General features: G+C 47.2%; 1 protein-coding gene across 4 annotated transcripts in view; it reads left to right on the top strand.

Annotated features, from left to right (window-relative positions):
• Positions 1-14,580, top strand: part of LOC147692521 (cytochrome P450 2B19-like) — a 467,523-nt gene that overhangs the window by 412,078 nt on the left and 40,865 nt on the right. For all 4 annotated transcript variants that reach the window (XM_086938735.1, XM_086938736.1, XM_086938737.1 and 1 more), the window contains one exon: positions 10,720-10,861. In XM_086938735.1, coding sequence (XP_086794861.1) covers positions 10,720-10,861 — 142 coding nt within the window. The remainder of the gene's footprint in view (positions 1-10,719; positions 10,862-14,580) is intronic.

Genomic DNA, 14,580 nt, shown 5'->3' with positions numbered 1-14,580 from the left:
AAGATGTTAAAGAGGAGGGGGCTCAGAATGGAACCTTGGGGAACCCCCACTTCTAGCGGTGACATTTCGGCGGAGTAGGGAGGCGCCCAGATTGTTTGCCGGCGGTCGGCTAAGAAGGATTTAAGCCAATTCCACACCGTTCCCCGCAGACCAAATTCCCAGAGTCTGGAAAGAAGAAGTGCGTGGGGAACGGTGTCGAAAGCCGCCGACAGGTCTAGCATAATCAGTAACACTTTTTTTCCAACATCCAACTCCTCCCTGATGGCATCTGTGACTTCAAGGAGCGCAGTCTCCGTGCTGAAATTTGCACAATAGCCAGATTGAGTGCTATGCAACAGACCCTTTTCCTCGATGAAATTAGAGATAGATCTGTGAACAAACCTCTCAGTCACTTTCGCCAGAGCAGGGAGTAGGGAGATGGGTCTGTAATTGGCATGGACTGAAGGGTCGAGCGCTGGTTTTTAGGTCTCGTAGCGATACAGCGCGTCAGCGCTGTACTCGCCGAGATCTTATGTCAGGGAGCATGCTTCCCAGGAGACAGTCTGGGTCGCGCGCTTTGCCTTTTCCGCCGGCCGCGCGCGCGCGAACGCGCTCGCCGTGTCTGTCTCCTGGGAAGCATACATACACAGGCACCCTCTGCACGCATGCGCACACACAGACACACACACACAAGCACACATACACGCACGCACACATACAGAGACCCCCGTCGCGCACACACACACGCTCCTCCGTTGCACACACACACACGCTCGCACACACAAGCGCACCGCCCCCCATCCCACTTACCGCCAGTCCGGTCTTTCCCCTCATCTCGCAGGACACCAGTTTATGCATCCCCTCTCCTCGCGCGCCACAGTCCACGTCATCACGTCATCACTTCGCCCGACAGAAAACGTGCCACGTGACGTCGCTGGTGGTGTTGTTATTCTGTCCCAATATGGCTGTGGTTCCCAAAGTGTGCGCCGCGGCGCCCTGGTGCGCCGTGATGAACAGCCAGGGGCGCCGCGCAGCCATGCAGGAAGTCAGATGCAGATGATCAGAACAGTGGCTTTTCAAAGTATTTTTCCAGCTTATCTTCCTTTTACCCGTGTGTTGTGCCCTGCCCTGCCGTGCCTTGCCTCGCCTGACCCTGTTCAAATCGGTAAGTAAGTGTCGCAGACGAATGTAGGAATGTCTCATCACAATGCTTTTTAATTTTTCAATCGTTTGAACAGTAGCAAGTGCAGTGGCGCGCGATTTCACTGAGCTCCGCTTGAAAGCCCTTCGATTTTGCGGGTAACGTGAGATTCATGCCAAGCTTTAGAAGCGAGCCAAATGATCAGAACCGTGGCTTTTCAAAGTCTTTTTCCAGCTTCCTTGTACCCGTGTGTTCTCGGCTTTGCAGTGAGAGATAGTGTGAAGGGAGTTCTACGTGGGAAGCCCGAAGGTGTCAGAGCGCTTTCACAATAGGAACAGTAATGATAAATGTGAAAATTACAAGTGACCAAATTACAAAACCAAACGTTAAGTTACATGAGGCAGTAATATGAGCAAACAAAATACAAGAGGTAGCAAAAGGTACATTATAGGGGGCGCACAGTGGCAGCTGGGGGCGGGGGGGTGTTAAATAGTCCGGAATTAACCAGGACAGGTGGGAACAAAGCAAAGCACACACAAATGAAACTTCTGTATTTTGCAGGCATGACTGCACCCATGCAGTTTTTCACTGATGGGTTTAAAAAAATGTATTTGCAAAAACTCCGGGTAAAAAGGAAAAACAACAGTCTGGTGCTTTAATGCTACCTTCATGGAGTGGAGCTCAGAATTTGGAGGTATTTACCACTTCCAGTAAATACCCGATCCTCATCTTCCAGTATTTGCAGGTGCATTAAGTGCCCCACCCTATGCCACCCTGCTCAAAATCAGGGCCTCATTATATGTAATTTAACCTCACATGGCTATCGTGAAAGTGCTGCACAGGTCAGGCACTTGTGGGCCTACGTGGAATGCCCAAAGATGGCAGAGCGCTTCACAATAGGAACAGTAATGATACATGAGAAAATTACAAGTGACCAAATTGCAAAAGTTAAGTTGCATGAGGCAGTAATATGAGCAAACAAAATACAAGAGGTAGCAAAAAGTACATTACAGGGGGGAAAAGTGACATGTGTGCAAGTTGTAAAAACGTACAAACTACAAGTAGAGGTATAATACTGCAATAAATGGCAGACACTCGAGCACAAGAACACATTGGGAAGGCACTTCCATAGTCATGGAGAAAATAATTTTCTGTACTGGAAGGTCTTCCTTAAGATAATAGAGAGGGCGTGAGTTACATTTGGAAGTGTCTTTGAAGGAGGCGAACTTTGAGGTCAGTTTTGAGGCCTGGGAGGAGGTGGTGGCTCCCGAACACATGCAGAAAAAATTGGTTTTCTCTGAGAAAAAGGCCCCCAAGCAGGGCGAGTTTGTCACTCCCTGGTGAAACTAGTGACGGGTAAACGGAGTGTGGCTGATCCAGGGGCCACCATGTCCCAGGGCGCCTCCATGCATATTTTGTTACTAATATCATTATAATACCTTCATTGCGTCCCAATTACTTTACGGAAGACAACAGGAAGTACTCCCGAGGTCGGGCTTACATCCCGCCCACTGGTAAAAAAAATAAACGGTGGGGAGCCACGGCCAACTGCCGATTAGGTCAAGGGAGCCACGGGTCAAAAAAGTTTGGGAACCACTGCAATATGGCGTCTATCATGGAAGGTCCGCTAAGCAAATGTCCCTGGTAGGTACGGGGTCGAGGCCGTTCCATAGCGCCAAACCGCACTCTGTCGGCTGCTCCGCGGGTCTAGCCCCTGTACTGCCTGGGTCCTAACGAGTCAAGCGGGTTGGTTCTCTCGCACGGGTTAGTGAGGCTGGGGTAGAGTCAGTCACATGTATAGTTAACTCTCTAAGCAAATGTCCCTGGTAGGTACGGGGTCGAGGCCGTTCCATAGCGCCAAACCGCACTCTGTCGGCTGCTCCGCGGGTCTAGCCCCTGTACTGCCTGGGTCCTAACGAGTCAAGCGGGTTGGTTCTCTCGCACGGGTTAGTGAGGCTGGGGTAGGGTCAGTCACATGTATAGTTAACTCTGACTCGGCTCAGACTTCTTAGATTTTGTAGCAGAACTTACTACTTCATTTTACTCGTCTTAATATTATCGCCACAGCCTCTATGCTTTAGCCATTTACACCATCGTTTCTGCAGTCGGTGCATTTCAGAATTGTGGTATAAAATACCTATTTTCCTAGCCTGTGTATGTGTACCTCAAATTACTTTAGATCGCTCTATCTCCCTTGCCGCCCACACCGGATTGGCAGGTAAACTCTGATTTTAAGTTTCTATTTGAGCTCTGGTAGCAGTTACCAGGTCTAACCAAACCCCTATCCTTCTGCCGTCTTAATTTAAGATACTGGGTCAAACTACTTTCTGAACCCTGTTTGTCTGCATGCGATCACCTTATTTTACTAAGTCGGTGAGCTGTGTGTGGTGCAAGTTTAAGAGTAAATCGATTTTCCTCTCTTAAGCTGAAAAGACCAGCCGCTCTTATCAAGTGAATCGGAGGTCCGTATTTAAAATCTAGAACACTAATGGCTCAAAGTGCCAACATGCTGAAAGTGTCCTGTGAGATTTTGCCTCTAAAAAAAAATTAAGTAAAAATGCACCTACGTACGTACTGCGGTCCTCCCCATCTCTTCTGCATGTCTTTGCTCTAGGTAGGCTCTCTTGCTAAACGACTCTTTGGAGTTGGTACGTTTGGTTTGTGCTTGTCAAATGTGCTACTTCCTGGTGCTGTTTAGAGAGGAAAACGAGGTCTACCAGCATCTGCACCCTGCAATGGAGGGTTGGCAGGCGGTATGAATGCGGGTGGGTGAAGGCGTTTCAGATGGACTTGACGTGTGGGAGATTTGTAGCTTGACTGTTTTTCAAGGGTGCTTGGCTTTGGTGTGATGCCCATTTTGGTCTTGTATGGGGTAGCCTGCCTTTGCATGTGCCCTCTTTGGTAGATTTAGGGGTGTATTTCTGTTGTAGGTATGTCGGAGGCTAGTCGGTTTTCTTTTATTCATTATGCTTATCTTGATTGGTTCTAGGTGTTGGTGTACAGGTCCTGTTATTAGACCCGCCTTAAGTGTTAAGCAGAGTAATTTTGTGTTCATCTTTAGATACGAAATTTACTAAAGTGGTTATGTCTGGTTGCATAGTTGGGAGTAATTCGATCAAATCCTACCTCAGGAGCACAAACTTAACAAGTACGAGAAGCTGTTACATTCACTGCTGTACTAATAGCGCAAAATGCACCCTCTGGAAAAAGGCGCAAAATGCTAGTTATGCTCCCTGTGTAAATTGCATAATCTTGTGCATTTTTACTTTCATTACACAGCAAATTACATACTTTACGCCCCTGCTGTGTGTCACTAGGGCACATCCTGATGGGGCAAGGGTTGTGCATATGGAGTGAGGGGGTGCTGCATTTTCTGCTTGTTCTCTGGTTGTGGCACACCACAGATCCATACTCTAAGGTGGAGGCACCCTCTGGGTAGGCCCTCACACTGGTCAACTCTTGCTGTGTGCGAGGATGGATCCATTGTGTCTTAGGGTTTAAAGAACATAGGATGACTTTTGGAGAGAAGAAGAGTGGAGGTCATGTGCGATAAAGTGCCTGGCAGCAGCAGAGAGCGCTGTGCTGACATCAGTGACAGTTCTGCCTTCGTAGCACCCTCACGCAGGCCCCGTGGTATGGACAGCGCCTTGCAGTAATGGCAGATGCACTCTCGGCGCTGCACAAAGCGTCACTACCTCAGTGTGCATTGGAAGCCGCAACACACACTAGACCGCGCCTAGAGGTAGTAATTAAGTGCAGTGTGCCCTGCCAGCTTACAAACACACTGCCGCCATCAAGGAGAGTCACCAGGCACTGCGCTGCTGCTCGCTTCAAGGCACCTAGGCGTGTGCACACAGCGTCACTCAGTCACGCTCTTCCTCTCATCCCATTCTTTGCCCAGTTGTCTTCTCTTCTTCTCCATTTCAACCTCTTCTTTCTCTATCCCTCCTGTCTCATGTGCTCCTCCCGGGTTTGTGTGGTTTCTCGTTTGTTTTTTTCCTCTCTCTCCACAGTGCTTGTATCCGTGTTCCACCTTTCTGCTCCTTCAGTGTTCTCCCTTTTCTGTTCTACTTTCCCCTCACCCCACCTTCTCTTTGCCCCTTACCACACCTAACCTTCTCTTCGCGGTCTTTCCACATCTTCCTTTTACATACTTTTCCCTTCTCCCCTGTCCCCAAGCTGAAGACAGTCAAGGGGGGTTGTAAATCCAGTATTTGTAAAGCACGAACAGTTACCCGGAGGCATCCCGGCGTTGGGGGCCGTCAGGAATATTACGCAATTTATTGCCCAGAGTCACATGGTGCTGGGCTGACTTGTTTCCGTTTCCCACCCGCTCCTACATTACGACCGCTCTACCTCACACCAGCTTTTTTATTTATTTATTTTAATTGGAGCTTTTGTGCTAAAAAATATTTATTTTTCTATTTGCCGTCTTCCAAACTGAATTGGAAAAAAAAGAAAACTGGAGCAAAACACACCTATGTAATGTCAGCGAAGTGCGCATACATTCTGATGCATGCTTTTGACAGTGGAATAACTGCACAGCCATTGTGTGGGCATTTTGTTATACATTTTTATTTTGATGATTGTGGGCAGCATCTCAATGCTTTGCAGCCCCACCAAAGGCAATTGGCAAAGCTAATACAGGCTTGAGCAAACTGGAAACACCCAAGGCACAGGCAGAAAAGTCGATCAAATCCTCAAAACCCCTGCTTCTGCTCCCACCCCAGCCTCTCTCCATGGAAAGTTCTGTCCTGACGTCCCTTTCCCCTTCAGATACAACTGCCCTCAGCCTGGTCTCCTGAGCCTCCATCTCTGCTCACCACCCATACTTCAATGGTACATTCTTAGACTTTGGTACATCAACAGAGGTTAGATTTTTGCCTCACTCTTTAGGGTCTTGAACCTCAGTGACATCATCCAAAAGAATATAGCATCTCAGGGGCCACAAACACAAGCACAAAAACAAAGCAGGGAAAGAGGACTTCCGACCAGTTATTGAGGGCCTCACCCTTACCCACCACTATCCGGTCCTACCCTCTTCAAGGGAAACTCACCTGATTTCCAAATCTCCTCAACAAAGACATTCTTTTGAAACCATATTAACGTATAATACTGATTGGCCCAATCCTTCTGCTATTAGTAACACCAATACAGACTTTGCTAAAAATTTAATGCAACCCATTGTCATATACAATGCCAATAACTCAAACTTTAATGCTGCGAGACCTATTGCATTGCAAATGCTTGTTTAATGAGTGGCAGGATCATGGCGCTCTTCCAAGCTTTGGGAACTACCCCGGAAGAGAGCGACAGATTCAGGATGGGATTTATCAGGTCATTTAGAACTGGTGCCATATTTGCTAGACACTTGGCCGGGCAAGGATCTTGTGGAGATCCGGATTTAAGACTTGCCAAGATGTCAAGAGAACTCTCCTGATCTAGTGGGGGAAAGTCACACAGGAAGGGACCGTGGTCTGGTAAGGGGCACCCCAGACTCATCGTATGCTGCTGAAAAGTGGCCTGGAGAGATTCTTGAATGGTGGTAATTTTCTGTACAAAATAGACAGCCAATTCCTTCAGCCAAGCTTCTGAATGAGCATGGGTTGGAGTATAAGCGGAAGGAGAGGTGAAATCTTTTACCACCCTGAAAATTTCCTTGCAAGAATGCTCCGCTTCATTTATTCTAGATTCCAGATAGGATTTTTTACCTTCCCAAATTGATTTATGGTAGGCTCGAGTCAGCGTCTTAAAATTTAGCCTCTCAGTATGATCGTAAGATCGCCTCCATGCTCTTTCTGCTTTCTTAAGATCTTGTCGTGCTTTTTTTAAATGAGGGGTAAACCAAGGGGCAGATGTCCTCTTATCGGCGGAATTTTGTTTCTTGGCCGGAACCAAGCTCTCTAGACGATCTGTGAGCCAGTTGTGAAAAAGAGCAATGTAATCCTCTACATTATCAGAGGTGGGACAAGGGAAGTTTGTTAAAGCATTTGAAAGCATCTCCCTAGTAAGAAGATGGAAAGGTTTGGAGAGATGCTTTAGCGACCCAGCAGGTTTGGACCGTGATGAAGCCATGACAGGGATGGAAAAAGTGATGAGAAAGTGATCTGACCACAAAACTGGCATGGGAGGGTCCACACAGATAGGAAGAGTAGAAAAGATCTGGTCCAACGTGTGGCCTTTATTATGAGACGGTCCTGCCACATAAGGAAATAGGCCTAGCACGGAAGTAATATCCAACAGTTTTTGAGTGTCCGGATCTGAACTATTGTCCATATGAATATTTAAGTCACCTAATAGAAAGCAATGATTAGACCTAAGGCATGGGGTCGATAGGGCTGCCAGCACTTCTTCTAAAAACGGCCCCACCGAGCCTGGTGGTCTGTAAACAAGAATACCAGTACAAGCCTGGGAGGATGAGAGCTGGAGAGTGAAGCCAAGGGCTTCACTGCCCTGTATATTATCTACAGGGAACGTGCGACATGCTATATTCTTATTTACTATGATAGCCACTCCACCCCCTCTACCAGATGGCCTGTCTTTCCTATAAATATTGTAGGCGGAGGGTACGGCATTTGCCAAATCGGGGGAAGAAGAGTCAGACAACCAAGTTTCCGTTAGGAACAAACAGGATACCTTCGAATCCTGTAACATATTCCAAATGTCTAGAGCGTGGCCAGGTAAGGATCTGGTATTCAGTAGTAAACATTGATGGTGGATGGGTGGGCTAACCTGTGTAAGTGATTTCCGATCAGGAAGGCGCCAACCACATGCGCTACACCCTTTCTTCAGAGCCCGCCCTCCTGGGAATACATGATGGCAACGGCCACACGGAGGACGGAGAGTACGAAGCTCGGGGCTGGAATACGTGAGCATACTAAGGCACATATTGCCACTAGCTCAGGAAAAGGAAAAGTAAAGCAAATAGCCGTCCGCCCCCCGTCCACTTCCGTGCCGCTGACTGGCGCAGACTGGCTACTCTTTGGCGCCTCTTCGGCGCGTATACGGCGCTACCGCTGCGCGTCACCGCTGCGCTAGGTAGGGAGAGGTCTTATAGATTAGGTGAGGGGGGAGACTAGCCCGTCAACCTCCCCAAGATGGCTGGCCAGGATGGAACAACCAGGAACCAGGAAGTGGTGTCGCTTCAACCTCCCTCCACAACAATCAGCACAGAAGCTGTGGTGGACCAGGGAGTAGCGAGCAAAATGCAAGTAAGAGCTCAGAAATCGTTTTTAAAAACACATATTATCACATTCAATAGGTTTTTAAAATATCAGTAAAACAGAGTAAAATGCTTGCAGTAATCCTAGTCACAGTCAAGCGCTAGCGCTATGATCTTTGTTTGTAAATGGTCGTGCGCGAATGACTCCCGCCCTAAAATAGTCAGGGCGAGGGGGAGACTAGCCCGTCAACCTCCCCAAGATGGCTGGCCAGGATGGAACAACCAGGAACCAGGAAGTGGTGTCGCTTCAACCTCCCTCCACAACAATCAGCACAGAAGCTGTGGTGGACCAGGGAGTAGCGAGCAAAATGCAAGTAAGAGCTCAGAAATCGTTTTTAAAAACACATATTATCACATTCAATAGGTTTTTAAAATATCAGTAAAACAGAGTAAAATGCTTGCAGTAATCCTAGTCACAGTCAAGCGCTAGCGCTACGATCTTCGTTTGTAAATGGTCGTGCGCGAATGACTCCCGCCCTAAAATAGTCAGGGCGAGGGGGAGACTAGCCCGTCAACCTCCCCAAGATGGCTGGCCAGGATGGAACAACCAGGAACCAGGAAGTGGTGTCGCTTCAACCTCCCTCCACAACAATCAGCACAGAAGCTGTGGTGGACCAGGGAGTAGCGAGCAAAATGCAAGTAAGAGCTCAGAAATCGTTTTTAAAAACACATATTATCACATTCAATAGGTTTTTAAAATATCAGTAAAACAGAGTAAAATGCTTGCAGTAATCCTAGTCACAGTCAAGCGCTAGCGCTACGATCTTCGTTTGTAAATGGTCGTGCGCGAATGACTCCCGCCCTAAAATAGTCAGGGCGAGGGGGAGACTAGCCCGTCAACCTCCCCAAGATGGCTGGCCAGGATGGAACAACCAGGAACCAGGAAGTGGTGTCGCTTCAACCTCCCTCCACAACAATCAGCACAGAAGCTGTGGTGGACCAGGGAGTAGCGAGCAAAATGCAAGTAAGAGCTCAGAAATCGTTTTTAAAAACACATATTATCACATTCAATAGGTTTTTAAAATATCAGTAAAACAGAGTAAAATGCTTGCAGTAATCCCAGTCACAGTCAAGCGCTAGCGCTACGATCTTCGTTTGTAAATGGTCGTGCGCGAATGACTCCCGCCCTAAAATAGACAGCTGATTTACTTAAAGGTTTGGGGTTCAAGTACAAGTTAGGGCAGCCGAGACAGTTTGACAAATCCCTTACATATTCTAACCAAGGGATGTACTTTGCCACCTCCAGTGCTACACAATCAGTGATTACAAGTTAGTTTTAAGTTGATTGTCGGGCAGGCCCATATTCTCAAACAGCGCAACAAAGGAGCTACTGCTATCAGATATGAAATGTACCCCATGCCTAATTCTTCATGAATTTCTCTGGTTTTGTACAAGTGAAATGTCAGCCTAACTATAATGTCCCTGTAACCTTTATGTTTTTTCAGTGGATTACTATGGTTTTTTAACTAGCAGCTGCAATTGCACAGTGGTGGACAAAGGGGCTGGGCCTCCGACCAGTTCTCAGGAATCCCACTTTGTAGGACTTACAAGAGGTAGCAGGAGGGCTTCTTGGCCCCCAAGGTCCCTCAGGAGAAAGGTGGAGTTCAAGTCCGAACCAGTATTATATCATGAGCTGTGTTTTTCAGAGTGGTGGAGAAAGGGGCCATGGTCTCCGAAGACATCTTAACAAACCTGCTCTGTGGGACTTATTGGAGATAACAGGAGGGGTAGTTGGCCCCTAAGTACGTCCTTGGGGGTCAACTCGGACTCCTATTACCTCCAGTAAGTCCCATACAGCAGTATTGCTGACACCTGATAGCAGGCCATGCTGCCTTTCTCCACCACTCTGCAAACGTCCCTCCTGGTGCACTACTAGTAGGCTGACAATTGTATTTGGATGTACAAGGGTTCACTACCCCACTGTGTCCTCGCCGCATAACAGAGGCTTGGGGCTCAGCAACAAAGTACCGAAGTACTTGCGGTTATATATATATATATATATATATATATATATATATATATATATATATATATATATATATATATATATATATATTTAGTATGCACAAGTATAGCTTTTCTAGATTTAACTCCATCAAGGGACGTAGATATAGAGTTAATAGTAAGTCTGTACTTACCTTCAAGATATTCTGGTAGCAGAGTTTTTTGGCCATGAAATTTGACAAATTTATATTGTATCCTTGATATTCTGACATATAACATAGTGTATGCCGGTCACCAGAGAATACTGTGCAATACATATTCTGTAGGGCTCAGGCATATAATTTGAAATGTGCATTTATTTTATGCTTATCATGTGTACATTCCCTTGAAAGGTTTCTCTTACAAGCATGAACTTGCAACATTGTTATTTTAGGGCACAACAGTCATCCCAATCCTCACCTCAGTTCTGCACGACCCCAAGCAGTGGGAGACCCCTGAAGAGTTTAACCCAGCACATTTCCTGGATGAGAAGGGGGCATTGCGTAATCGAGCTGCGTTCATGCCTTTCTCTGCAGGTAACACATTACATTTTTGTTTTCGGCTGCCAGGCAGCACAGAGTGTCTGGATTTGAAAGATCTATTTCTAACTTACTGTGAGCATGCAGCCCACCCATTGTTTTTTATTGGTTGGCTTTACTGTCACTCTCATGTCTTGCTGCTTAATCAGTGGCTTGCATTCCTCTTCTGTGTTTGTCACTCCCCTAGAGATTAACCTCTTTACCATTCTCTTTAATGACTATCTTGAATCCTGTCACCGCTCACTTTAGTGAACTACCGTTTTGTGTTTTGGTTAAGCTCTCCATGAGAGTGCATGTGTATTCCAACTCTATCACTTGTGTGCTTCTCCTCTCTCTTGTGTGCATCTCCCCCAGACTACCCCACACTATGTATAAGTCTCTGATTTGTGCACTGCTTGCTTTCTTATTTGTTTCTCCCCTGTGTCCTCAAGCTCTGTTTTCGCCATTGTGTCCCTTTTCTCCACCCCATCTCGCTGTCTCGCTCATGTGCTGCATTTTCCCTCCTCCCTCCATCGAATCCTCAGTTGCGCTACTCTCTGCAGCCCTTTAAAACATATATTTTGTGCTTTCACACTTAACAAAAAAAAATATTTACCGCTCAAAGTGGTGCCCGCCATCTTGTTAAAGTCAATACAAAAATAAAAAATGGTGCACAGAATGAATCGACCTGTGACAGAGGTCACATTATGTTTCAGTTTTTCTTCTTTTTTTGTTTTGTCAATGCTGTGCTGCATCCGCAAAAAGCATTTTGCATCAACAGCAAAACTGCTTTGGCAAAGCCAAAAGGTCCAGAAGGTGAGACCCCTTAATTTTGCCAAGAACTTCTGCTTCTCAGCAATACTTTCTAGCGGAAGCCATTTTGACCTCAACTTTATATACAATGAAGGGCACACTGTTCAGTGGGGCCGGATAACACACATTTTGCAGTGATAAGAGAATGTACCTGATGCTATTTTGCACAATTTGTGATGCTTAAATAATATTGCAGGGGGCAAACAAAATGTGTCTCCTATCCTATTCCATGAATATTTTGCAGCAAGGTAAATACACATGTCTGATTTTGAGTGGGCAGGTACTCTATTTTAACGGCAGCTGATTACCTTGTTCGCCAAACTACAGGTCTTCCCATTCAATTTTGAGTTGGTTGGATCATCGTTCACTCTGTCAATGTAAAATTTCCTTTCACAGCCCGACGGAGTAAGTGACATTGGAAGTGAGCCGCCTGACCATCTGCCCTATTTAGAGTGGATGATCAGATGGATTTTTTTTTCCTACTGACTGTCACTACCGGGTGTAATATGGTGGTGAGGGACAGTAAAAAACTGAAAATGATCCCCACACCATGGGAGAAAACTGGTGTGGGAGTCATTCGTTTTCTTTTATTATTCAAAAACAAACTCCCACTTTGAGAGTTTGTTTTTGAAAAATGAAATAGTCTGGAAAAGTTTGATGGCTAACCATCATGGTTGACAAAGCCTCCTTTTAAACTTTTCCTATGCTGATAGGAACAACCAAGACAGCAGTTTCTGACAATGTATAGATATATATGCCAGACTGGCAGACATCTCTAAAGTTGACTGGCAGAGTAAAGGCAATAAACTCCTCTGTCACCCAGTCTGCCTTAACTCTGTCTGCAAATTCTAAATCAGGCGTGTGAATGGCTGTATAGCTCGAAGAGTGGGTATGTGAGTGACTGTATAGGTCTGTGAGTGGGTGTGTGAGTGGTTATATTTGTCTGTGAGTGGCTGTATGGGCCTGTGACTGGGTGTGTAAGTGGCTTTATGGGTGGGTGAGTCAGTGTGTGAGTGGCTGTATGGGTCTAGTATGTAAGTGATGTATAGGTCTATGAGAGAGTATGTGAGTGGTTGTTGGGATCAGTAAGTGGGTGTGTGTGTGCTCATGCGAGTGTGTGAGCGGGTGTTTGAGTGGTTGTGTGGGTCTGTGTGTGGGTCTGTGAGTTGGTGTGTGAGTGGCTTGATGGGTTTGTGACTGGGTGTCTGAGTGGCTGTATGGGTCTGTGCGTGGGTGTGTGCACGGCTGTGTGGGTTGGTGACTGGGTGTGAGAGGCTATTTGGATGTGAGTGCGTGTGAATAGCTGTTTGGGTCGGTGACTTGGTGTGTGAGCGGCTGTATGGCTCTGTAAGTGGGTATGTTAGTTGCTCTGTGGGTTGGTGTGTGGGTGTGTGAGTGCTTGTGTGGGTCTGTCAGTATATGTGTGACATGGCTGCAATGTTTTCTGCTTGCTTGTGTGTGACCTTTCCAGCATTTTAAAGTGTGCTTATATGTGACATTTGAATTTCTTTTTGTGACGAAGCATCGGCACACGGGATCATTCTGAGGAGAGGCAAGATGGCGGCCGCGTAGGACGGCCGGGAAGCAGCTCGATTGAGGGGATGCAGGAATGAGAGTAGTATGACTCCGCAAACCTGTACTATGGAGCCACGGAGCGTGTAGAAGCTGAATACCCAATCTAGCGGGAGACGCGAGACACAAGACGCGGGAGACGCAAGGTGCAAACGGATTGGAAACTTGGAACGCGCTAGAGGGAAAATCTGCCGTATGAGACTGACTTGCCGACGGCCGCTTAAGCGGCTGCTATTGGATGTGCTGCAGGTGGCGAGGAGGTTGAGAGGCGGGTCGGCTGTTGGGCTGCTGGCGGAGACTGCGGAGTTAGCAGAGATAGCTCTCACCAAACAAACGGTGCGGAGCTTACTGACGGAACGGAGCCGGCAGCGGAGCAGACAGCTCCGGTCAGCGGAATCTCGGCAAATAGAGACCCAACCGAATTGGCAAGCGAACTCGCATCAAAGTGCTGAGGGGAAGATACCGAACGCCCTGGAGACCCCTACGGACCTGAATTTGGAGGATAATAACTGGGACAGCATTACATGCGGTAAGGAGCAGTTTGGGCTTGAGGAAAGGAGGAGGGAAATCATGGCTCCCAAGATTAGTGCAAGTGCCAAAGCCCCCGCAAGGAGGAAGGCTGCAGCAGAGCTCGCGGATCCTATGGCAGAACTAGAGGGCAATAAGAGGAAGAAGCAAGTCTCCCCAGCAAAAAAAATGGTACAGCAGCAAGGGGGCAGTAAAGTAAACCTAGACTCTCAGGGCACCACCCCGATATCTGATATATTTCAAAAGTTGAGCAAAAATAAAGACTCTAAAGACCCTAATTTTGAGGCTATTCAGGCTACGGCAAAGACTGATGATGTCGACGATGCTGGGAGCCCCGATATTACAGGGGAGGTATCCCAAAATGCTACAGTTTCCACTGCACAGCCCAATACCGCCGGAAGCACAGAGGGGCACGAGCAAGGGGGGATGGATTCTGCAGGGGGTCCAGCAGGGGATTCCGAGGTCAATATATTGGCGATACCCCGAGTATTAGAAGAGATTTTGGAGGATGATACCGGGGGAGACAGTAGTGACAAAAAGGAAGCCCCAATTGAGGCATTCTTCTCAGTATCAGAGGGCGGTGAATGGTCGGAGGAAGAGGGAGACAGTCTGGATCAAGAAGTCAGTGGTTCAGATACTGACAGTGATTTGGAACAGGACGAATTTAGCCCCCGATAACCGCAGTGAAAGCCACGGTGGGAGCAAAAATACACTGTCAGAAAAGAGAACAACCGTCGACTAAATCAATCCCAGATAGCCCTGGAGGGGAATCGGCACAAATGTCCCTCCTGGAGGTCATACACCAGGAGATAATTGCGCACAGG

The sequence above is a fragment of the Lissotriton vulgaris genome, chromosome 9 (assembly GCF_964263255.1).
Source record: "Lissotriton vulgaris chromosome 9, aLisVul1.2, whole genome shotgun sequence".
Lineage (NCBI taxonomy): Eukaryota > Metazoa > Chordata > Amphibia > Caudata > Salamandridae > Lissotriton > Lissotriton vulgaris.
The sequence above is the reverse complement of the archived record's forward strand: the minus strand, read 5'-3'. Positions and strand labels throughout refer to the sequence as shown.